The following is a 24,214-nucleotide window of genomic DNA, read 5'->3' on the forward strand; positions in this document are numbered from 1 at the left end:
GGGGCAGGAGGTAGTGCGGCGATGGTGGCGGGGATCTCGAGGATAATGTCTGTCCCTGGAGCATTCGATGGGAGTCAGCAAGCTCATACGGCTATCATCCGAACTTCCACTGGCCCGAGGTTAGACTCCTGCAGACGAGACGACGACCTGCAGTTTAAGGGTTCCTCATCTTTGCAGTGCTGATGCACCTTTTCCCAACGGCCCGTATTGACTTTGGCTTTCTCACATCTTGCCTACAGGACGGTGCGGGTGGCTATGCAGGTGCCTGTAGTCATGACGACATCGCTGGGTCAGAAGATCTCCACTGTTGCTGTGCAGCAGCCGGCGGGTGCAGCCGGCCACAGCGCCCTCCTCACCAACACGTCTGCCATTGGAGCGGCTGCAAACGCCAACTCTCAACAGAAGGTGTGGAAACTCATTGAATGAAGTGCCTTTGCATTTCACAGCGTGGTATCTGTTCCCTTTGCCCTCTGTGGCAGCCAAGAAGCTCATAATATGCAACAACCTTTTGAATAATTGTTGATTAATCTATCCCTTTTGTGCTTCTTAGCCGTGTCCTTGTCACATTGATTATTTTATTGGGAATTATTGTTATTGCTGCTGGGAAATGCAAAAAAAAAAAATGAACAGATGTATAATCCCTACTGTTTTTCATCGTACTTTCCTAGTCGTGAAATACGTAATAAAGTGCGTTCTATCTGGTTCTGTAGGGGATTATAACTCAAAGAAATGTATAGCATAGTTTGTAGTTGTTAACAATGTGGTGTTTCATTTTTTCGGGGTAGGTTATGATCCAGACCATCCCCACCATGGTGCCGGCCACAGCTGAGAACGGAGAAAAGATCACTGTCCAGTTGGCCAAGATCATCACAATCCCGGCCCACCAGCTGGCTCAGTACCAATCCTCAACCGGCTCAAACAAGTCCAGCGTCGGCAACTCCCCGGCGGGTATCAGCCTCCTCAGGAACCCCTTGACGGTCCGGGCTCTGGCGCCGGTCAACGTCGCCGCAGGAACGCAAGTGATGAGACTCACTGTGCCGACGCAGACGCAACAGCAGACTCTGGTGGTGTCCCAGCCGGGCAGCGGGCCGGGGGTGGTAACCGTATCAACAGCAAGTCAGACGGTGCCGGCTCACCCTCCGATCATAAGCGGCATCTTAAGCGGCTCGGAGCTGGTGATCGGAGCACCGGGAACCGGAGGAGTCTCAATGGAGAAGCTGAAGGCAGCAGGGGTCCAGGTCCAAACCGTGCAGGTGGCAGTCCAGCAGAACCAGGGGAACCCCAAAACTCTCCAGACCTTGCAATCAGACGCCCAGGACGCTGAGGTGGTTATCAAGCTGGAAACACCCGACAAGACAATAAAGAGCGAAGAGCCCGAGTGTTGAAATGCACACTTTTCAGAGTGGTAGTTTGTACGTGTCTGTCTCCGTTTTACTCTTCTAATAACCAGCAGCAGTCTGTGAGACTTTAAGAAGACTCCTGTTTTTAGTCCTGAACTAGTTTTCACAGCTTCCTTGTGGCCACTTAGAACTTTACTGATCCCAGCCGATCCTCAGAACCACACTGAAACCTCTCAGTGTCCTGTATGGAGCTCACGGGAAGACCCACAAGACTTCAACGGCTTATTTTGAAAGGTGAAGGGACCAACATCTATCACTACAAGTCATGCTTTCTAAATTGATTGCCACCGCTGACTCAAATCCGGGAGAAAGAAAGAAAAAACAGACAAACTTGAATGAAACAGAAAAAAAGAAGAAACACTACAAAATGAGGAAAATGACAACCAGCCAAAATGAAAGCAAAATACACGATGGGCGTGTAATTGAGACTTTCTTTTTTTTAATGGTTTGGCCACATCAGATGTTTAAACCAGCAACTTGCTCTTTTTTTTCTGTTATTCTGTTATTTTCTACTTATATCACTGTGCAGAAGGAGGAGTGGTGCTACAAGTGAGAGTGGAGCGGCAAGATGTTCAAAGAAGGAACGATATCGGAAAGATAATGATCATGTATGTACATATTTCGATCTATATATACATATATATATGTGTGTGTGTATATATATATCTCTACTATTTACGGAGCTAAAGTTAACAACCTTAGATTTACATTTTCTCTCATTTTCATTTATCTGAACAATAAGTTGAAATTTATTTTTGTGTTTTGATACCTTGTACCAAGCACAGTATTATTGAAATAAACGAACTAACAATGTATTAATTCCACTGTCACTATCGGGCGATTTAACGCTCATGGATTGGAAAAGAAACATGCTATAGATCAGTGGCCAGATTGTTTTGCGGTCTCTTCAAATGAAAATGAATGAAAAATCTCAGCTTGGCCTTTTTCACGACTAAATATTCAAAAACAAAGAATTTTGACTGAGCTGCTTGCTGTCATGTCTTGAATATAAAATTAAAATAGAAATGTATGTGAACTCAGACCAATATTTTAATTTGCAAAATATATCAAACCACTGTGTATCCCAGGTCACTTTACTTGCAACAAAGGGCAAGTTAGCACACATTATTACTGCCTTTCAGGCCCTGCCACGACATTTCATTATTATTTTTTTATCTGAAGAGGAAAGCAAGGAAGATGTGTTGTGTTCAGACTGGACTGTTTCTATATTCAACATTTGAAGTATATTCTATTTTGTTTGTATTCTTGATTCAAAGTGTATTAATGTAGATTTTACTGAGATATAAAGACATTTGAATACCAACTGATGTCTGTTTTCATTGTGGTTTTATGTAATTATGAGGTTGGAGAAATCAGTTTAGGGAGAGTCGGGACAATTTCTATTACACAGCTTTGAAAGTCCGTTTAAATATTCAGTTTGCAAGCACAAAGCAGTTTTACCATAACTTCCTTAAAATGTTTGACATGCATTGAAAGTGGAGAGATTCTGGACAATCCACAGAATGCTTCCATTAGTTTTAAAAGGAGCGACATCCTCTGAAGAACGTGAACGTTTTGGAGAATTACGCCAATTTGAACACCACAAAACATTTTTTTGCTCAAAACCCGATTTAATCTGCATCACCAGCAACCCTTGCATAATGTGGTTATTTAATTCCACCAAGTATTTATCAGCCTAACGAGAGGGAACGTCTACGTCACCTGGTACGGCAAAGAAAGTAAACCATGCATGTTCAGCAAAATCATTTTATTCTCAGTCACTCTGCAGTCCGGAGCACAACATTTACTACAGTTTGGGGATTGGAAATGTGTGTATTTTATATAGTTTCCAATCCAGCACTTTCACTGAGCAGGTAGCTATGTTGTTGCAGCATGTGTTTCTGTGACTTTATACATTTATTAAGTGTAACTAACTTGTCTCCCCCCGCTTGTCCCTTCCAAACGGCGTCTTATGCGCCTTTTCTTCTCATTGCTGACCCGTCCTGTGTGCAGGTTCATCCTCTCCTTCCTCCTCCTTAAAGCTGAAGTCACAAACCAGCGCGAGATGGTCTGATGGATAGCTGAAAGACGGAAGCCTGTTCGGCCCGATCTGTTGCTCAGTGGGCATTTCCAAAACGGTGTCCACTCTCAGTGTGTCCCGACTGTACCAGATGTAGTCCAGAGTGCTGCAGCATTCCCCCGTAGGCCGAATCTTCCAAGTCGTGTACTCCGGCTCGGTCAAGCCGTCCAGGCTGAGCTTCTTGTAGGCCGATTCCAAGCGGAGAGGCGACGTGATGAAACGTTGGTACACCTCCTCGGTGGGGACCGCGTTGAAATCCCCACATATGAGGAGCGGAATGTCTGACCCGGGGGCCGCCGCAGGATCGCCAGCGTGCTTCTGGACCAGATTCTGGAGGTGTCGCAGGAGGTCCGAGCCCTGGGTGCTGCGGAGCCACTCCCAGCCAGAACGAGCCTTTAGATGGGTCACCGCCACGCACACGCGTCTCCCTGTGCTCCGACAGCGCAGCATAGTCACCACGGCAACCTGTGTCGAGAGAGAGCAGCGTGTTTTAGAGGTGCTTATTAGAAGCTTTTTTTCTCTCCACGTGTCCAAGGTTGGACTCCACTCACCTGATTGGTTGGAATCCGCAGGGCAGAGAGCTTTAGGTTCACGCTATCGAGGCACTCGTAGCGCGACCGGTCGAAGAACAGCGCACAGCCGTCGGGACCGTTGTTGCCCTCCACGTGCAGGCACGGCGACCAGGGTTTGGGGCAAAAGCTGCCGCTGTAGCCGAGGCCTTCCAGAACCGGCTGGAAGGTGTCATGGTAGTGGTCGACTTCCTGCAGACACAGGATATGAGGTCTGTAGGTGAGGATCTCCTCTAAGATGAGGTACTTCCTGCGGGACCAGCTGAGGGCCTCCGGGGGACACTGAACAAAATTGTCGAGTCCCTCGCCCAGAGCTGAGGGACGGGAAAAAGAGGGAGATCTGACTTCAGTAAAGCGTTAACCTGGAGGTGCGAAACCGTGCTCCGCGGGTTTGTTAGCAAGCTTGGCTCGCTTCCTTTTGCACGTCCTCCACCAGCCAGCTTAACCAGCTATGTCTGCAGGGTGGTGCTGGGCAGGTGGTGTACAATGGATTCAACAGAGATTAGTCTGAGAAATAAGCTAAAAAAGTGAGTTGATAGGAACAGTTCATCAGTGTCCGTCGATATATCGGTGTCCGCAGTGTGTGAGGAGATGTTAGACTACCTTGTGCCAGTATGTTCCACTGCATCACCCTGATGGAGCGGCTGGGGACGCCGTCTCCATCATTGAGGTGGGTGAACTTCCTGTGGAGGCGAGGTGGTCGGCCCCTCAGGGCCTCTTCACACTGCTGCAGCAGCTCCGCTGGACTTGGGGGACATAGAGGGGACGCCTTCTGCCCCTGCGGAAAACAAACAAACAAACATGAAAAGGTAAGTTTGTATTTCACTGGAGGAGGCAGATGCCTTCACAGATCTCGTGCAGTGTTATTTTGCATTGTTAACAGAAGGGAAGAAGTCACCTGGCAGAAAGCCGGGTCCAGGTTTGTGTCTGCAGGCGGAGGGAGGGCCAGTGCAGAGCTGCTGCTGCTCTGAGTGAGTGGGCTGAACAGCCTGGTAGCCCCTCCACCCATTGGACACACTGATTGGAGGAAAAGGACAAAGATGGTGAGGTGTATGTTTGTGTGCGTTATAGTGTGTCGTGTAGTGTGTCGGTTGAACATCAGCTTAAGAATTCGAGAGGGAGGTGAGCTCTTCTCTTTGAATCTGCTGTGCACTCCCTGCTTTTTTAAAATCTACCAGTGGATTAAGTATTTCGGCTTCACAGGTCCAACTACGCTCACTTTGCCTGCCTGCCCCCCCCCCCCCCCCCCTCCCTCCCTCAGCATCTGTCTACTCACATGTCAAATTAATCACCTAAAAAGAAGCCCGGTGCATGCCACAAACTGGTATTAAGTATTAATAGTTTTATCAAATACGTTTCTTTGATCTTTAATGCACCTCTACCAATGTGGTTCTGAAGTGAACAACTCCTTATTTCGATCCCTGGAGGAGGGAAGGGGGGGAGGGGCAGTGCAAACATTAAATACTGAGTAATCCACGCAGCAACTCCAACATTTGTGTTCAGCATATGGGAGTAGGATTACTCAGTATTTAATGTTTGCAGTAAAAGCCCAGAAACAAGACCTTTGCTCCGCCGAACCAATGCTGTGGACTCACTTCCTCCCGGTCTCCTTTAGACCATAAAAGCAGAGATCCGATACTGATGTTTAAAAGGTCTATCCAGTTATGTGCGAGTGAGCGATAACACGACTACTTTGTTAGAAGTCAGCTGACACTCGTCCTTCCCGTCAAAGACCCCGTTAAATTAGGATCCACGTTAAATGGGAATAATTACACAAGTTCCTGTTCATACACAGAAGCCGTAAATGAGATACTATACATCCAGAAGTTAAATGATTTACAGTAAAATGAAAGCCTCTTACCCATTGTGTCCATCACGGTCCACAGCTATGTCCAATCTGCACTTTAGTAAATTGTCCTTAACGCCTATTTTTACACGGTGTGTTCCTGTCAGCTGATTCAAACCGGGAGACTGTGACAATGACCGTGACTGTGAATGCAGAACTAATGCCTTGCTTCCCACTATAAAGCCTCGGGAGGGGGAGGGAGGGAGGGACAGAGCGTAAGAAGTGTAGACGTCACCAGGCAAGACAGATTATTACAGGATGTGCTGGTGCGGCAGCGAGGGCAACACTGCGCAATCCAAACCGCTGCTTTCTCTCACACACACACACACACTGAAGCTCGGGTGTGTGTGTGTGAGATGTGTGACGGATGCACTAACACGGAGTCCCACCCTCACAATTAAACACACATCAAACTGCCGGCCATTGAAATGTACCCGTTCTCCGGGTTAACGGCTGCACAGCTGGGTAACAATGAGTCGCTAAAGGGTGTTTTTGTTTTGCAATAACAACTTCCTTGCTTTGCATGTTGTAACAGAGCCCAAATTACAGGCAGCAATGTTACAGCGGTTATTTTCCATCGCCCGTAGTACTTTTCCAAAATCACCGAGCAAAAATGAAATTGACATTTTGGTCTGGAATCAAAATTGAGCCGCTTTTATCACAGTACGGACCTCCTGCAATTATGCAGTAATGCATTGGGATCATTTCAAAAGGGTCGTGAGATTTAAGGCAACACATTTATAAGAGACTAGTACTCATTTTTCAAGAGACCACAGCGATGCATCAGACTGTTGTTCTATTAATATAAATCTCTTCACCCGAGGGAATGGGGTTGGGAACAAATGTTTGCACTTTCCACTGCGTTGCCATGACGTCAGTGCGTCGCACACAGACAGGCACACGATGCCGGAAAAAAAAGGAAGAGTGACTCAAAACCGGGGACGCAACACCCAGACACCACACTGTTGGAAAACACTCGGCAGAAGTCACGACACAATCGTAGTGGGTGCCGGCGAGGGATCAACCGGCGGGACTTCTTCTGAATGGAGGTTGTTTTTAAGCAGCTCGAAGAGACAATGTCTCCCACGAGTAACTGATGTCTGAACGGGGTGAATGTGCATATGTTGATTATATCCATCAGAGTGTGTGTGTGTGTGTGTGTGTGTGTGTGCGCAGTGTGACTCATATCCGCTACTGGCTCCAGGCAGAATAGTTCAGTGTTTGTGTGCAGGAGAGCGAGAGCACGTCACTATATCAACATTTCCATTCTGAAAAACAGCTGCCTCATGACATTCCAGTACGTGTGGGGTTTTATTTTTGATGCGATATCTTCCGCATGGTGGAGACGACCTCCCTGTGATGTGGTTTTATACCATTATTGCATAGAGAGAAAGAACAGATGGTTGTATTTGCATCCATCGAGACTTTCATTTTTATTTGTCTGTGTTAAATACACACAACACTGTATTCTGGCCTCTTGTTTCATTGTACATGTTAAACTATACCCACCTACAAAACTGCTGTTGGCATGTAACTAAATTGAATTATTTGGAATCGATAGTTTATCCTCTGTGGGATTCATCAGTTTAACAAATGGTCACAACAACACTGAGGCTGTACTAATTCCAGCGTGCCAAATGCTATTAAACACGTGTACCGACAGTGGTTTCCAAAAAGGAAATTTAACTTCATTTCTTGAGCGGTGCACTTGCAGATTCACATGTGTGCGTCCTGCAGGCCCCAGAGTCAGCATTGTGTACGTTATGCAGTTTGTGGTATTACGTTACTGCTTTTCTCTCTGACCTTTAGACGGTGCAGCCTCCTTCACAGCACAAAGCTGAGTGAACACAACGATTTATTTGGTTTCACCTGTGGTGTTTTGTCAGGGTTTGGACCTTGTTTGTCGTGCTGAAAAGAACTCAAACCACACATTACATACTTACGTGCCAATTCTCTGGGATATAACACGAACCTGCTCGTGGGATTTGAGAAAGCAAACCATTGTCGCTCAAGAAAATATCTTCACGCTCACAAGAGACCAATAGTCCACACAGTTTGGTCAATAGAATGGCTAAACTTAAGATTAAGATTGAGAAAATACTCTGGAGCTGTGCTTGAAGTGGAACAGAAGAAGTACTAGTAATAATACACAGCGTTTTATCTGTATGATCTTCTTATTGCTATCTGATCATTCTTTCTTCAAGCATGTTTTATTCTTGTCGAATAACCAGTTGTGACTTTGTTAAAACTCTTTGTTAGGTCTAATCCAATCATTTTGTACCTGGAACACTAGGGGCAAAGGGCGTGTGTTCGTAGCCGTCGGCCTGGAATCAAAAACACTGTGCGAGAGCGAGATGAAGCGCGAGTGGTCCATTCAAGATGCTCGTACGTGTCATGCAGCAGGCTAAAGACACTTTAATGTATACCATAAATGAAATGAATGTTTGAGGGTCCTCCTTCAAGAAGGTAAGGCATATTTCATTTTGGTACATTAATATAACCCAAAGAAATAAGTAAAATATATCACTGGTATGAACGTTTCCCCGTTTTAAATTCTAGGAGAAGACTCGGGACACGTTTTTAAATATTGTTTATGATTTGTTCACAATTCTAAAGAAAAATCCGAAGAAACCATTCTGTCACATAAGCGGCAGGAGCTTCATTCATTTACGTCACCCGTCATCTCGCCCCCACCCAACTCATCTCCCAGTAAGGTTTCTAAACTTTAAAGCTGCACGTATTCTTCGACAGAGCTCGTGTTTACGGCGTCAATCCCACGCAAACGCAACGGCGTGGATCGGACCAAAACCCACACAGCCCGACTGAGAGAACGTACAGCTCAACTCATTCAAGGTCCAGAACCTATTCTAAAAGATGCAATCCGACCACAGCGTAGAGCCGCACAGACACACAGACACTGGCTGCCAGATGACGCGGCACAAAAGGACCCACCTTCGTCACTGGAGTGAACGGCTCCCTTCCCCTCGGCTCCACCGGTGCAGCTGCCGTCGTGCGTTTCGTCGATCTTCCTCTTCCTCTGCAGGGTGCCGGTGGGAAGGTTTCTCTCTGTGCTTCTGTTCAGTGGGACGTGGGTGGTGGATTGACCCGCTCGCTGCGGGACAAGGTCACGAAGGAGAGAAACCGGGTCTCCTCTGCCATCTGCTGGCACACAGGGTGTCAAGCTTCAGGCAGTCTGAGCAGAAAGAAGTGTCGATGGTCAATTACTGTGTATTTACACATTGGAAAGGAATACGGCAGCAAGAGCACTTTGAAATTGAATAATGATGTCTCTTAAAACAGGTCAATACTTCAGTTATCCATTTATTTATTTCAGCATGGTCATTTGATTAGTTTTTCCACAGTGAAACTATATTTAAACAAAAAGCAGGAAGAGAAACAGTTCTCTCACAATTGGAAGTTATTGTGCATTCTCAAACAACCCAAGTAAATTACACTCACATAAAATGATAAGTCTATATTTGCTTTGACTATTTCAGCAACACATTGACAGCAACCCTCACTTTTCTGCTGCTGCATAGAAAGGTTTAAAAGTTTAGTTTGCTTATACAAATTAACTTAATATCGTGCTGTGTATTTACAACATGCTGTACTAAACAAAAATAGAAATATTAAAAAAAAAAAAAAAGGAAAGCTAGTTCACAGAAGGTGAACATTTGACTTGAAGTGGTTAGGAAAGCCTTCAATAGAGCCTGGAGAACCAAAGCACGTAATGATCCACGCAAGCCCTTATTTGGAAAGGTGCAGATGGGAGTCAGTCACAGTTTGCACTGTAACTAACGCAGTGCAAGTTGTGATTTACTGGACTGAGCATCAATTTAGAGGTTGATGGATAAATAAACAAATGGGTGATGTTGACAGCGGACTTTGACATCGTGGAAAAAAGCAGCAGTAACCCGTGACTGTGGAGCTTTTCATGGATCCAAGCAAGCTGTCACTAAATGGAATGAAGAATTGTTGGAACTGATTTATTTACAACTGTCTACGTGTTAAAAAGGCAAGGAAACTTGATTCAAGTTGTTTTACTTTGGCTGCTTGTCAGCCCTAAAAATGCAATGGTCCACACAGCAGACATGGATTTGTTGTTGGAGGAAAAGCACAAGAACTAATTGCATAACAATAGCTTTGTTCAAAATGAATGCAATACAGGAATAAACAGCCGTTTGTCAAAAGACAACAAAAGATGTCGAGACAAAATATAAATAGAATAATAATAAGAATTCTATGAATAATTCCCTGTTGGGTTTTTTTTTACTGAAAATGGAACATATGTGTATGCATTAAAAATAAACTCATCACTTTAAGTGAACCTCTAAACCTTTGTTGCTGGGAGCTTTATTTAATTTCATCCTTACAAATTAATCCAAGTTGTGTTGTCTCATATTCCATCCGCAGTTTACTGGTCATCTCAACTCTGTTGTAATAGTTTTATACCCGAGTCGTCTGCTGAAGTCCAAACTTTGGTGGTGTAGAAGTGTGCTGACATTCCCCAGCTGCTGCGCCCTGGTCTGCAGGTGGTTCAACAGGCCCCCCATCGACACCAGCAACCCGCCATCGCTGTTCTGATGGTCCCGGGTTACCAACGAATCCTTATTCCACGCATCCCGCAAGCTCTCGGACGAGGCCTCCGTGTCCCGCTGCAACCGCTGAGCCTCCCGCCGGTATCGGCATGTGTCCTCTCGGACTCGGTCCGCGTCCCCCGTCATCTGGCTGACGCAGAGTCGCAGCCTGCTGTTCTCCAGGCCGACCTGCTCCAGGTCCGCGCGGTCCTCGTAGAGGCTCACCTCCACGGCTCCCAGCTGTGAGGCCCGTTGGTCCAGCGCGTCCTTGTACCTCCCTCGCAGCTCCTCCAGCCGCGCCTTCATTTCCTCCTTGGGCTGCAGCAGAGAGCCCGTCCTCTCCTTCAGGCCCCCGATCAGCAGCTCCAGATGCTCTCTCTTCCCTCTGAGCTCCGAGGTCAGTGCATTTATCCTCCGCTGCCTTGATTGCTCTTCATTCCACTTTGCAACCACCTCATTCAGCAACTCTTCCTGCTCCTCCACCTCCTTCTGCTTCTCCACGTGGCTCCTCGTGATCCTCAAGGCCTTTGCGGCCAACTGCTCTATTTCCTCATGGTGTTTGCTCTCTTCTTGTCTGTATTTCGACTCACGCTGGGCTGTGTTGCTCATCAGCAAGTCGGCATTCGTGCTCTCGGGCTGACGCGCTTCAAGTGCCATCTCCTCTTGGCGGAGCTGCTGATATCTCCTCCTGGTGCTGCTGATATCTGAGGTGATCTTCGCCACATGCTCTTCCTGCTTCCTCCTCGCTTCCGCCAACATCCTTGTCAGCCGTCTCTCCTCCTCCTCGAAATGGCAGATGTTCTTCTTCTCTGTATCAATGTTGTTGCACAGCACCCCCTGATTCCTCTCAAACATGCGCTTGGTGATGGTGTCGGCCTCGAGGAGTTCTTGGATCTGCTTGTCCATCTCTTTGATCTCATTGCTGTGTTTGACTTTTGAGGCAATGCGGTCCTCCAGCTGCAGCTTGGAGCGCTCCAGCTGCTGCAAGACGTGGAAGTGCTCAGCCCTTACTCCGTCCTCCTCGTCACGCTGATGCTTGAACATCTCATAGATTTGAGCTAAGGAGTCTTGATGGAGCAACCTTGACGCTCGACCCTCCTCTATTTTAGTTTCCACTGTGGCAATGTGTTCTTTGAGACGCTGGGCGGCATCCCTAAAGGCTTCCCGCAACTCACGCATGTCCGTCTTCAGAATTTCTCGCTGTTGGCTCAATTCTTGAAGCTTTTGCGTTTCCCCCCGCAGCTGTTTTCCGTACTGGCAGCGAGATGCCGCCAGTTTTCGTAATTTGCTCTCCAGCTTGGCAACGTCAATCATGAGCTGACCCAGCCGGTCGTGGGTTTCTTGTTCCTTGACATTTTGCCTGTCCAATTCTTCCACGCCCCTCCTGATCGATTGCTTCTGCTGCTTGACTCTACCCTCGGCCCGGGCCAAACATTTAGACAGGTGATCTCTTTGCAAGGTGAAAGCCTCTCTCTCCAGAACCATTTTTTGCTGCAGGGTTAATTTGTCCTGTTTGGCGGCAGCGGTGCAGGACTTCAGCTCTTCGATCCGGTCCCGTGTCTCATCCAGCGCCCTCTGCAACATATACTTCAAGGTGATTTGCTCATTCTGAACCGCGATGACCTCTTCATGTTCGGCCTTCACCTGCTCTCGCTGTGGGCATAGCGCTTCGTTCTGCCTAAAGAGTGTTTCCTGCCTCTTCACAGTGGCTTCTTGCAGCTGAGAAACTGTGTTGATGTGTTTTTTAAGTTGCTCTATCTCTTCAGAATTAGATGCCCGGGCTGCTGCTACGTCAGCCATCATTTCCCGGCTCATTCGTTCTCTTGTGTTGTTCATATGGTGTCTCAACTTGCTGTTTTCTATGGTTTCCACCTCTAAAAGCTCATGAACGACACGCCGATCCGCCTCAAGTTCCGTGATAGCAGCACTTATCTTCGTCAGGTGGAGGCTGGCTTGCGCAGAGAATGGCATGTCGTCCTCCATTATCTGCTTCTCCAGTTCCTTCAAACGCTCCACAGCCACCATAAGGGCCGGGAAGTCCGGAACCCGGCAAGAAGCCATTTTTGTTATCCGTGTCTGTTGTGGTTTGTGTGTGTGTGTGTGTGTGTGTGTGATTTATGCTCAAAGAAGTATTTGTGTGCGCAGCAATTTCGGTTAGACTCCACCATCGACAACTAGAGAGTGGGGTCGCTATGGCAACAACTAACGTTAACCCACCACGAAGAAGTCAGCGTGCTACGGCAAGTGCTAGGGACCATATTTATGTTAGCCGTGGCTACCCCTGAAGCTAACGGTAAGTAGGCTAACGTGGAGTACAACCTAACGTTATCCGGAGAAATTAAGTTCATTTAGAAAAAAGGATGATGTGAGAACTGTATTGATCCCAATTCCCAATAAATGCAATTCGAACGAAGCAAGAAAATTCGTCGGTTGTGCTTTGTAATTGTAGCATGAAGACAATGTCTAGGGGTACGAGGGTTTATTGCTCACCTGAAGAAACGTTCTGCAGCGATGCCCAGGCTGACATTTGGTTACGACCTCAGATTCCCAAGACGTGTGTGTGTATGAGCTGCAAAGAACAGTCAGACTCCCCCTGCATGATACCCAAACTGTGCCGTTAATGTAGGAGGCGGCCGCGGGGACTACGAGTCCGAGTGTTGCCAGATTTTACGATTTTACGCAAATTTGACTAAAAAGTGGACTCGTACTTTTCTTGAGCATCTCCATTTCATGTCACTCCGTTCTTCTATTCCACCATATGTCAGATATTATACTTTTAATGCAGGTGCACTTTTGTATATTAATTAATGAATTAATTCATTTGCTTGTTACTCTAAAGTTTCAGATCAATTGATTTCGATGATCAAAATATGTTTTCATCAAAAAACAACACTATAATAAGTGTTTTTTATATTTTCCTATTGCATTCGACATGCTCTATTTTATCTTGTTTGAAATCTTATTTAACAATGTGTGTTCGATTTTGCATCTTGTTTCCCTGTATTAATGTTCATTAGACATTTTTCCCTCATTGAAGAGATAATTGTGCTGAAATCAAATTATTCATATTGCGTTAGAACCCATATTGTAGTATGCATGATTCTGAATGGACCATCCTGCAAAATTACTTATGTTACTTTTGATAAGACACTACTTATACCAATACATGTGTAAAATTCTGAATGCTGGCACTTTACTTCGATCAAAGTAGGTTATTTCTGTAGTGTGGCATTGGTACGACTGATACTTCTTTTCCCACCAATTTCCATTTTAGGGTGAGAACTCAAATGTGTGAAATGTCTGACAAAAGGTTTTCCCCAATTCCCAATTCTCAGCTGCCCATTTGAGCACAATTATCCCTCTCGTTGTCTCTTTTGATCATTTTACCTTGACAAAAAGACCTATATAAGTCCAGATAGATTGATAATTTAAATAATACAGCATTGAAGAACGAGTTCAATTTACATATAAATGTACCACTCTTTTCCTTGAAAATGGACCCTGTGCAAGACTGTAACATGATAAAAATATAAGATTACACTTTAGGTCCCCTTTGTTCAAATCTAATATTTAGCCGTTCTAATTCCCATATAGGTTTGCGAAACAGCTAATTTAATTTTTTGATTCAAGTTTGTGCAACTTTCTTAATGACGGGACTTGGCAACCCTAACCCGTCGCAGTATGCTGACGTCGGTCGACAGATAAAGACGTAGCAAGCATAGAAACAGAGCAGGTAGATGATGCATCACCCCTTAATGGCTTTCAAGAGTTTTTATTTTTAGGCCCAGAAAACTGTTTAGGAGTTTCCGATGTCTCAAAATACAATATTAAGATGGGAATATATTCCCAGTGTAGGAGCAGAGTTCATTTTCAATGGGTTTACAATCATGTGATGATGACCAGAACATCAATGTAAACACACAATTTGAATTTGAGTATGTGTGTGGGATTTTTCTCATCCTCATTAACATGCGTTAATAGTACATTAGAAATACTGCGTCCAAATGATTACCGTAGTTCATCCAGCTAATTTACTTTCTATCTAACCTGACTCTTGCAGTGCCGCAGCCACCCAGCAGAGCGGATTGCTTGCCAAAAAGCCCGGAATCATGGATCTTGTCAGTAAACCAAGAAGCAAGTCAGTTGTGTGGCTGTATTTTGGCTTTAAAGCTGACGATAAAGGACAACCTGTAAACAACGGGGAGGTGATATGTCGTTTGTGCCGTAAAAAAGTACTTGCTAAAGGTGGAAATACTACTAATTTAAGAAGTCATCTGAAACGTCGACATCGTGCTCAGTTCTTCAAGAAAATTTCTTCGACCACCAAAGGTACACACATGTCAGTCCTTTTCTTGCAATGATTGTGATTCTAAAGATGTGCATTCATTACGAGTCTTGTTGCTTTGGCCTCCTTTATGCGATGCCATTGGAATGTGGTTTATAAAGTTGCACATGGCTGTGAGCAAAAAAAAATCAAACGGTAGCACCAGAAGTCATGGTTCTTTACAGAGGACAACGTGTAGGCAGGCTGCGGGAAGCGAATGTAACATTCATTTCCGACCATGCATTGAGACCGTCTCTCACACACACTCAAAGAGTAACGTTACATCTAATCAACATGGTCGGTTACAGTCGTGGAGCAACAGCATCCAGCGAGTCTAAACAAGGGGGGCTATTTCATGTCCGTTTCTTTCATACCGGTTTCTGCACATGTTACGGGTTTAGTTTATCATTTGCAGCATTTAATTGCTATTCCCACATAAACATTCGTGTACGCATGCGCCAAAGAGGTGGACGTCTGTTTTACGGCAGTATTGATCTTTCTATGATTGCACCGAAACAGGCATCAAGGTAACGTTAGCCCTATCACGTTTGTAATGAACTGACTGTATCATTTGTGGAAACATTTTAAAACACAACACGGCATTTGGTGAAGAATGTGTCTGCATGGTCCTCGTTTTTACGACATGTCGCAAAACATAATACTGTGTGGTGCAGTCAGAGCCGCCATCTTTGGCGGTTAGAAACGAAGCAATGCCGCGTGAGGCTGCGGTTTAAAGTGATTTCACCACAGCTAAAGGGCGACGTGGGGCACCACGCGGGGCGACTCCCCCCCGCAACAGTGTTAAGACCCTTCAAATGTTCAAAAACGGTGTGCACACATGATAAAAAACATGTTTGGCCTGGTAGTGTTTCACCACAACCCGGCCTAGCAGCATGTCAGCTGCTCTAATGCTGTAAGCGATGCAACATAAAGTTGATGGAATTAAACAATACAGGGAATAAAACGATACTTCTGGGGAATGTTACAACATCAGAATTGACGTAATCCTATATTTAGGACGTTAACGCGTTATAACTAGGTTGACATAGCAAAACCATTAACTCCGACGACAATTTGCTCATGAGTTAACAGCATGGTTTTTAGGGGGGCGGGGGGGTGCATTGGGTGGGGCTTAACGCTGCTGCACGCATTACCGAGAAAATGGGGAACGGCACGGTGGTTTTAAAAGGCCACTTCTATTTTAAACGTCTACCAAACGGCGCATTCGATCGATCCAGAGTGATCTGTTACCACTGCAAACTGGAATTCGCGTATCACCGGAGCACCACGAGCCTAAAGTACCACTTGAAGGCGCTGCACGGCGTTGACGCCAGCCTGCCGCCGTCAGACACGCGAGCAATCACCGTAGTCCGACCTCGGAAGACCGCGCAGTGCGGGGGAACCCTCGACAAGCCGACGGGGGAGAAGTTGACCAATGCCCTGGCCGCGTGGATAGTCAAGGACTCCAGGCCGATTGCCGCGTTGGAAGACGTGGGCCTGAGGCGCGTCCTGAGGATCGCGACCAAAGACGTTGCATACGAGCCTCCCACGAGACGCACCGTCGTACAGAGGATACACAAGTTGCTCGAAACCGAGACGTCTACAAACGCTGCGGCGTTGCAACATCAGCACCCCGAGGAAGGTTGTTTTTATCTTCATCATTTGATCTCGTCATATTGTTCAAAAGAAGCTGGGTGGGAGCGTGGGTGGGAGCGTGGGGGGGGGGGTCGTAAACTACCACGGGTGTCTTGGTAGCTGGCTTTGTGCAGAGGGAGCACTGTAAAGTCGGAGGAATGGATGAAAGAGAGGGTTAAAAAAAAAGTTAATTTTGCTATTGTCTTGTCTTTGACTGATATTCTCCAAAACAAATCCATAGGCTTTACAGACTAAAAAATACCCCCCCCCCTGCACAGTCAATTACAGATGTGTACTCTTTGTAGCACAGGAAGTCTTCCTGAACAGAGACTGTGTGATGTTCCCTGATAACCTGTTCAAAAAAACCAATTCATGTACTGTGTGTTAACTGGTGTGCAATTGATCGCTGTTAATCACAGAAAAAACATGCAATTAATTTATTAGATGTTCTTCTATAGTATCTTCTATCTCTATATTTAACCATGTTTTCCTCCATTTTGTTTTTTTTTGTGTCTCCTCAGCTTTGGATTTTAACCATGATGAATTGCTCAAGGATGGTCCTTTCGTCCAGAATGCTTCCAACACAAACTACGTCCCAGATGCTGTTTTGCCGCCGGGAGAGCCATGGCTTCGCGGCGGCCCCTCCCGGGCAACGCTGTCGCTGCCCTCCTGCCTGTTCCTATGTGGGGAGCCTGGGTCTGAGGTGCCTGCTGCCGGGTTTTCTGGCGACGAGCAGATGGGAGAGATGAAAGTGTACGCCAAGTGTCATCTACAGCAGGGCGTCATGTTTGGGCCGTACGTAGGGGAAATGTGCAGAGAAAAAATGCCGACCGACCTCAAATACGCCTGGGCTGTAAGTTGACAGATACGAAGAGACGCAGATATAGTTTAGATTCAAGCTTGTTGTCACTAAACACATTTATAATCCACGTATAGTCCATGAAGCAATTTGTTGCAAGTGTCGAATTCCATATTGAATTGATCATTACAAATAAACATTGCTCCCTTCTCCAGATCAGAGACGATGCCGCTTTTGTCTACGTTGACGCTTCTGATGAAAGCAAATCTAACTGGATGAGGTGGGCAGATGTCTTTTTCAAAGTTTTCTTTCTCGCTTCTGTTTTTAAATATTTATGTTTATTTACCTTTTTGTTTTAAAATCAAATGCGCATGTCTCTTTTCTTTCCTGGTCACGGTTTGCAAACTAAACACGTCTACCCTGTTTCAGGTACGTAACATACACCAGTCGGGAGGACGGACATAACCTGGTCGTCTTCCAGTTCTACCGCCACATCTACTACAAGGTTTCCCAGCCGATTACGGAGGGAGGGGAGCTGAGGGTCTGTATCAGTAAGGATTATGCCACCTTGCTGGGCCTCGAAATGGGTAAGTTCAGTCACTCAAGCATGGCGTCTGGTAGAAGCAAACTTTCAGTTTGTTCTCCCACATTAATTTTCAACTGACAGTAGATTTCCTTTGTTGGTTTATTTCACCTGATGATATGCAGGTGACAATACGAAATGTGAAGTTGGAGACAAGGAGACATTCCTGAGCCTCCTGCACAACATCCAACTGGTCACCCTCCCTGAGCCCAGCAGCTCCTCCATCTGGGGGGACCGCAGCCAGTCGCAGAGCCCCAAGCTCCTCATCAGTGACGTGTCCACGATGTCAAGCCCAGACGCAGCCAGTGACTCTGCCTTCCCCTCCCTGATCTCCCCAGCGGGCTCTCAGTCATTCGAAAAATACGATTTCATGCCCGGAACCGAGATACTGCTGAGTAATCCAAACGCCACACCGACCAGCCCGTGGTACTTTTTTGGGTTTGAGCCGGACCCCACCGGTCGGCCTCTGGACCGCTGCACTGCAGTGTGTAAGCTGTGTGTAGAACACGTGGGTTGTGGAGGAGGAGCAGCGGATCTGCATAACCACCTGACCAGCAAGCACCACATCAGACTACCGCGCGACGGCACCAAGGAGCGGACCTGCCTGCCAATAGGTAACTATTGCTCTACACAAACCTTACACATGCATAATGGGAATATCATCTGTGTCTAATGTAGCTGATGATGAGAGTAGATTGAAAGACAAAGTTGTGATTCACTCTGTGTGCACATTTTACGACCAGTCAACAAAATAATTGGTTACGGCAACCGTAAGAATTGTACAGTCAATAAGAACGAGCTCTTTGTAACACAGTGGTGGCAGCAGAAACCATTTCTAAGACGCCATGCATACGAACACTAAAACATTGGTTCTACATCAACCAACCTGAAGCTCTTTTGTTGAAATCCACAAAACTGCCTAACCTGCTATCGGGTGTAGTTAAACACTGACAGTGAGAATGCGTTTTTCAAACTGCTCATTTGTCCGTTTCACCAAAGGTCCACAGCGCTCACAGCCCGCCATGGTTAACGGCATTTTGGTCGGCACCCCCCCACCGGTGCTGTCCGCTCATGTGACCGATGCCATCGCCAACTTTCTCATCACGGATCTCCAGCCGCCAGCCGTGGTGGAAGGCGACGGCTTCAAACAGCTGATCAACACCTTCCTGCCCTCCTGCAAGAAGCTGCCTTCGCTGTGGCAGCTCCAGAACCTCCTGAAAACACACCACACCAAAAGCAAGACGAGCCTGGCGCTGCTGCTGAGGACGAAAATGGGAAGTGGCAATAATGCGCCTACGTCTGACTACACTGCTCCTGTGGAGTTTGAGCCCCGGAAACGCGGGCGACCTCCCAGCCGACAGAAGGAAGTGCCTCACTTTGTCACGTTGAGTGTCGACGTTTGGGCGCACAACTGGCAGGACGACACGGAGCGGTACCTCACCCTCTGGGCACATTACATCGACTATGGCTTTAGTTTTCGAAACATGGCACTGGCCACCCGAATACTGACAGCAGGCGGTGGTAAAGATTACACGCCGCAAGCAGTGGAGGCTCAAGTGAAGGTGATGGCTCAGGAGTGGGGGATCTCCATGCCGAATCTGGTCTTGCTGGGAGGGGAGGTCAAGAACAAGACGAGGCCGGTTAAGAAAACCGGAGAAGCTGCCGAAAGGGCCCCTCACCCAAACTCGACGACATTTCTCGAGAGGGAGGACACCGTCTCGCCTGAGGAACTGCGAGGCCAGGAGCCTGGCGACTCTGGCGAACGGCCGCCGTCCGTGCCGAGCTTCTTCAGCGCCGTGCAGGGCTGCATCGAGGAAGTGATCGCGCACTCTGTCGTCTCCAAGACCCTCGGCCAATTCCAGCGCGCTCTCGCCAACCTGTTCGTGCCACCTGCTCAAGACAAAGGCCCTCATCAGCACCACGCCCAGAGTCTGTTGCAGACCCTGGGGAAGCAAGAACAGGCGGAGCTGAAGTCGTGGGCTCACAGCCGGCCAACGTGGAATAAGCTGTACCCTCTGCTCAGCGTGCTCCTCAAACACAAGAGCCTTTTCTGTGATGTGCTCAACGAGATCAAAAGTGACGGCTTGCCTTGCACTGGCTCGGAATCCAGTTTGTCCGGCGGCTGGCAGGCCAACGCCTCCGCGGGCTCCACGACTCTGCGAGCTGACTGGAAGGTGGTGGAGGAGCTGTGTTCGGTCCTCAAGCCGTTGGACGTGGCGTGTCGAACTCTCGCCAAGGAGGCCTTCCCCCGTCTGTCCCTAATCAAACCAATTCTCACGGGCCTGCTCTCGCGCCACCTTGTGCCGCGGTCAGGAGATTCGTCCTCCATCCTGAAGGAAGTGAAGAGGATGATGAGGCGGAACCTGGCGAGCTGTTATGAAAGCCCCGCCGTCAACCAAGTTCTGTGTGTTGCGTGTGCCCTCGACCCCCAGTTCCACGGACTGGGCTTCATGGAGGTGAAGGTGAGCCGTCAGACTGGAATGCGTTCACTTTTTTCATAGCGGCGGCCTTCAAAGTTAACGTGAATATGAATATACTTGGTTAAATTAAACGATTTTAAGTAAAAACCTCAAGTCTACATGAGGGGTCATGAAATATCTTTACCAATGTAATATACAGTCTAGTCAAGTCAGTTTGACTATGAATGACAGTAGCACAAATAGTAACATTTTTACTAAAGCCAGTGTTAAAATGGGCCGTTTTGGGGATTTTCTATTTTGATTTGAAATACATATTTCTGTCCCGTTGTGGCGCAACGGTGCTTGAACGTCATTGCCGTGGATTCTGATCACGTTCACTCTTGAGGCTGCCTCCTTGATCTGTTGACACAAATCCTTATTTGTAACATTGCTAATCCCCTCCCTAATCCTTCATTTCTGCGCTAATCATTTTGTAATGTGAGCCCACTATTGAGCCTTTTTTATGTGATTGACTTTCAGGAACGGAAAGCCACTTTTGATTGGCTGAAGAAAGAGGCTGTCAGGATTGTGAAGGAGGAGAGGAGGCGAAGTCAAGGTCATCGGCGGAGGAAGAGGAGCCCCTCGCCCGGGTCACCAGAGTCCGACGATGACTTCATACGGAGGAGCAAGCGCCTCAAGGACTCCCGCCCGATAAACTTCAGGGAGTTTGCTGACCTAGATGAAGATGAAGAGGTAGACGAAGTTGAAGATGAAGATGAAGATGCGGATGCGGATGCAGGTGCAGATGACGACGCAGAGAGTGATGCAGTGGAGACGGATGAAAGCGAGGGGGCCGATCCCGTCCCCCAGGGAGGACTCTCTGGTATGGAGTTCCTCCTGGGAGACCTGTTCTGCTCCATCCCCAAGAGCAAGCAGAGCTCCGTGGAGGTCTCTGTAGACATGGAGTTGTCCGTCTTCAGAGCCGACAAGGGGGCTTCGCTGGGAGTGGAGCCCCTGCAGTGGTGGAGGACCAAGGCTGTGCAGCTGCCGCTATTGGCCACGGTGGCCCGGGCCTACTTGGCTGCCCCGGCGGTGGCAGGTAGCGCTGCACAGGACTTTGCGCAGGATGAAGCGTTAGCTACGTACAGGAAGAGGGCCAACATTCCTCCAGAAAGTTTGGACTCCATCTTGTTTCTGCACCACAACCAGATGCCCACCACGGAGAGCGGGCAAATAGCAGCTGGGAACAACGACAAAACCTGTGGGATATAAAAGGTCCCTTTGACACAAATGACGAGTCCTTCCTTCTCCACCTGCTCTGAATTTAACCATCTTGACAATAACATTTATCCTCCTTGACCAGAAGAGGTTAAACATCAAATTCAAGAAAAAGAACGTGTTGTGTCTGGCTTGGACAGTTCTTTTGATCTACATATGACTTTTTTTATTTAAAAAAAAAAGTCTGTATGACGTGCTGTGGTGCCTTACTCTTTTTCCGGAAACGGTTATACCCTAATGGTAATTTCTGACAAAAAGCTAGCTATAGATTGTTTTGTTTGTGAAAGCATCATTAATTCCTCCATGGTAGCACTGTGGAAGGCTATTACCTTGTGTTTCCTTTATGCCATTTTTTATTTGTAATGAGAAAGTATATGATGAAATACGACCCAGAGGCCAAATGTTAGCCAAATCAACGCTACTTGTTTTGAACAATAACTGCTGTTACGTTTTGGTTTTGTTGTTTCTGCTGTGATTGTGAAAGTCATTTGATTTAGTTTTCTATAGTTTGACCCACCAGATGTAGACTTTGGGCAGTGTTGGGACCGTTTTCTTTTGAAAAGTAACCATAACAGATTACAGACTACTAGCTACCCTGTGATACGCAATGTCACTATTTTAATTACTTCATCAAAGTAATTCTACCGTAAACCTCACATTACTCCCAACACTGGTTACTGTGTGGCTTTTTGTGTATTTTGTTAACTGAAAATATTTGATTGTTAACTCTTCCTCATCAATGACGCGCTTTCGTCATGTCATTTGATTCCATACTTTTTCCTCAGTACCTGATGTAGAATTCTTTTTTTACTTCTAAAATTCTCATAGTTTAACACCTTGTTAAAACAATAAATAAAGCTCATTAGCACAATGTCTATATTGCTGCAATAGATTTGAACTCCATATTGTGTCTGGGGTTATAAGTGTCTCATTGTGTCACATACTTAAATGTAATATGCATCATAGATTAAAAAAAACTCAACACGGTGCTAGGATGAGCTTTACATTTTGTACTGTACTTTGAATTAAGACAATTACAGTGTGGAGTATTTGATACACTGCTGATTTTGCAGGTTTTCCCACTTATAAAGCAGTCTGTAATTACTCTTCAACTGTGAGTCTTTGAGAGTACTATAAAGCGCTATATAAATCCAATTTATTATTATTCTTAGTGATGGAATCTAAAACAAAAATCCAAAAAACTGCATTGTATGATTTAAAAATATATATTTTGCAGTTCATTACAAACCAGTAAGAATTTAGTCTCTCACCGACCTGTTAGTTTGTCTTTAGAAAGCCCTCCTGTTCTCCACTCATTACCTGTCTTAACTGCACCTGTTTGAACATGTTAGCTGTATAAAAGACACCTGTCCACACACTTAAACAGACTCCAACCTCTCCACGATGGCCAAGACAAAATGTCAAATCCTGCAGCGCATGCAGGTACCCCTGCTCAAACAAGCGCGTGTCCAGGCCCGTCTGAAGTTTGCCAATGACCATCTGGATGGTGTTTGGAGAAAGAAGAAGGGTGAGTAAAACCATCCCAACAGGGAAGCATGGAGGTGGAAACGTCATTCTTTAGGGACGCTTTTCTGCAAAGGGAGATGGCCGACTGCACCCTATTGAGGGGAGGATGGATGGGGCCATGTATCGTGAGATCCTGGCCAACGACCTCCTCCTCTCAGTAAGCCTAGCCAGTCTCCAGACCTGAACCCAATAGAACATCTTTGGAGGGAGCTGCAAGTCCGTGTTGCCCAGCGACAGCCCCGAAACCTGAAGGACCTGGAGATGGTCTGTATGGAGGAGTGGGCCAAAATCCCTGCTGCCGTGTGTGCAAACCTCGTTAAGAAGCACAGGAAACAGTTAAAGTCTGTAATTGCAAACAAAGGTTTCTGTAACTTACGTCATGCAATAAACTGCAGAATTTTTCTTTTTAATTCCTACAATGTGATTTTCTGGATTTAAAAATTCTACATGTTTTGTTTGTGGGACAACCTGCAAAATAGGCAGTGTATCAAATACTTGTTCTCCCCACTCAGACAATAAGTTATTTTATTTATCTCTTTGGAGCGATCCACTGTAGTGACTTCTATGCATTATTGAAGCATGCAATGGCTAAATTTTGTGCATCTACCTGCGCTGCTGAAGGCCAGAAGAAGGGTTCCAGTGGTGAATAAACATCTGGAGAGAGAAATGTGAAGGCATTTAGTGCAGGAACATCAGTCTCCACAGAATACACGCACTCAGACACCTGAAGCTATTGTGAACTTCAAAGAACGAATAGTTGTAAATGTTTAAACAATGATAACTCAAATTATCTTTAGATGTATGAATGATACATCTAAATAGCGCATGTGTGTCTAGAACGTATGTTTGTACAAAACAACTTCACTCTCAACAATGCATTTCCACGGGTCCCTATGCTCTGTACTACCATTTAGGAGGAAAACGTTGAAAGACATTTACTTCACATGCAACTGGTTAGGTTGCAAAATATAACAATACAAATATGATGCAATGTGAGTTAACAGCTGTTAATTGCATTTAATTATACAGCTTATAATGCCTCTCATTTGATTGCATGACTTTTTTCAGATGTCTTGAAGCTCCACCCACACAGCTCATGTACCTGCTCGCCTCACTGCTACGACTGTTTGTGTCCAAAGTACACAATTTAGAAAGCACTACGCTGAGAATGTAGTGTGAAGTAGATTAGATGAGTGG

The 24,214-nt window shown here is 46.2% G+C and overlaps 4 protein-coding genes and 1 long non-coding RNA gene across 9 annotated transcripts in view; 3 read left to right on the forward strand and 2 right to left on the reverse strand.

Moving 5' to 3' along the window:
• LOC119218223 (ETS-related transcription factor Elf-2) overlaps positions 1 to 2,724 on the forward strand; it is a 13,480-nt gene extending 10,756 nt beyond the window's left edge. Inside the window, exons 6-8 of the mRNA XM_062564386.1 lie at positions 4 to 119; positions 240 to 405; positions 786 to 2,724. Coding sequence (XP_062420370.1) covers positions 4 to 119; positions 240 to 405; positions 786 to 1,385 — 882 coding nt within the window. The 3' untranslated portion in view covers positions 1,386 to 2,724. The remainder of the gene's footprint in view (positions 1 to 3; positions 120 to 239; positions 406 to 785) is intronic.
• Positions 2,725 to 3,153: 429 nt separating this feature from the next.
• On the reverse strand, positions 3,154 to 13,112 carry LOC119217668 (nocturnin-like). 3 transcript variants are annotated; one of them, XM_037471498.2, is made up of 6 exons: positions 12,963 to 13,112; positions 8,848 to 9,088; positions 4,948 to 5,066; positions 4,653 to 4,827; positions 4,032 to 4,363; positions 3,154 to 3,945 (listed from the first exon to the last, which is right to left on the reverse strand). In XM_037471498.2, the coding sequence occupies exons 3-6, from the start codon at positions 5,056 to 5,058 to the stop codon at positions 3,388 to 3,390; spliced, it is 1,176 nt and encodes a 391-aa protein (XP_037327395.1). In that variant the 5' UTR covers positions 5,059 to 5,066; positions 8,848 to 9,088; positions 12,963 to 13,112; the 3' UTR covers positions 3,154 to 3,387. The 3 variants fall into 3 exon arrangements, with proteins under 3 accessions (XP_037327395.1, XP_062420221.1, XP_037327394.1); XM_062564237.1 differs by lacking the exon at positions 12,963 to 13,112 and having other exon boundaries at positions 8,848 to 9,280; XM_037471497.2 differs by lacking the exons at positions 8,848 to 9,088; positions 12,963 to 13,112 and adding an exon at positions 5,911 to 8,195.
• On the forward strand, positions 6,866 to 8,841 carry LOC134132690 (uncharacterized). Its single transcript, XR_009956870.1, has 3 exons — positions 6,866 to 6,944; positions 8,189 to 8,361; positions 8,647 to 8,841. It is a non-coding gene; the product is annotated as an uncharacterized LOC134132690 (long non-coding RNA).
• On the reverse strand, positions 9,773 to 12,571 carry ccdc175 (coiled-coil domain containing 175). Its single transcript, XM_037471496.2, has one exon. The coding sequence runs from the start codon at positions 12,531 to 12,533 to the stop codon at positions 10,317 to 10,319; it is 2,217 nt and encodes a 738-aa protein (XP_037327393.2). The 5' UTR covers positions 12,534 to 12,571; the 3' UTR covers positions 9,773 to 10,316.
• Positions 12,692 to 22,556, forward strand: LOC119217666 (uncharacterized). Of its 3 annotated transcripts, XM_037471494.2 has the most exons (8): positions 12,692 to 12,765; positions 14,533 to 14,801; positions 16,953 to 17,284; positions 17,446 to 17,510; positions 17,660 to 17,817; positions 17,939 to 18,427; positions 18,813 to 20,275; positions 20,753 to 22,555. In XM_037471494.2, the coding sequence occupies exons 2-8, from the start codon at positions 14,582 to 14,584 to the stop codon at positions 21,482 to 21,484; spliced, it is 3,459 nt and encodes a 1,152-aa protein (XP_037327391.2). In that variant the 5' UTR covers positions 12,692 to 12,765; positions 14,533 to 14,581; the 3' UTR covers positions 21,485 to 22,555. The 3 variants fall into 3 exon arrangements, with proteins under 3 accessions (XP_037327391.2, XP_037327392.2, XP_037327390.2); XM_037471495.2 differs by lacking the exon at positions 12,692 to 12,765 and having other exon boundaries at positions 14,250 to 14,801; XM_037471493.2 differs by lacking the exons at positions 12,692 to 12,765; positions 14,533 to 14,801 and adding an exon at positions 15,895 to 16,438 and having other exon boundaries at positions 20,753 to 22,556.
• Positions 22,557 to 24,214: the final 1,658 nt, after the last annotated feature.

This window comes from Pungitius pungitius, chromosome 9 (genome assembly GCF_949316345.1).
Source record: "Pungitius pungitius chromosome 9, fPunPun2.1, whole genome shotgun sequence".
In the NCBI taxonomy this organism is placed as follows: Eukaryota; Metazoa; Chordata; class Actinopteri; order Perciformes; family Gasterosteidae; genus Pungitius; species Pungitius pungitius.

Coding starts and splice junctions, on each gene's coding strand:
- LOC119217668 (XM_037471497.2), bottom strand. Junction 4,828..4,947: donor TGGACCCGGCTTTCTGCCAG/GTGACTTCTTCC, acceptor TGTTTTCCGCAG/GGGCAGAAGGCGTCCCCTCT. Junction 3,946..4,031: donor TGCGGATTCCAACCAATCAG/GTGAGTGGAGTC, acceptor CTCTCGACACAG/GTTGCCGTGGTGACTATGCT.
- ccdc175 (XM_037471496.2), bottom strand. CDS start 12,533: ATGGCTTCTTGCCGGGTTCCGGACTTCCCGGCCCTTATGGTGGCTGTG.
- LOC119217666 (XM_037471493.2), top strand. CDS start 15,958: ATGGGGAACGGCACGGTGGTTTTAAAAGGCCACTTCTATTTTAAACGT. Junction 17,511..17,659: donor AGCAAATCTAACTGGATGAG/GTGGGCAGATGT, acceptor ACCCTGTTTCAG/GTACGTAACATACACCAGTC. Junction 18,428..18,812: donor GCGGACCTGCCTGCCAATAG/GTAACTATTGCT, acceptor GTTTCACCAAAG/GTCCACAGCGCTCACAGCCC.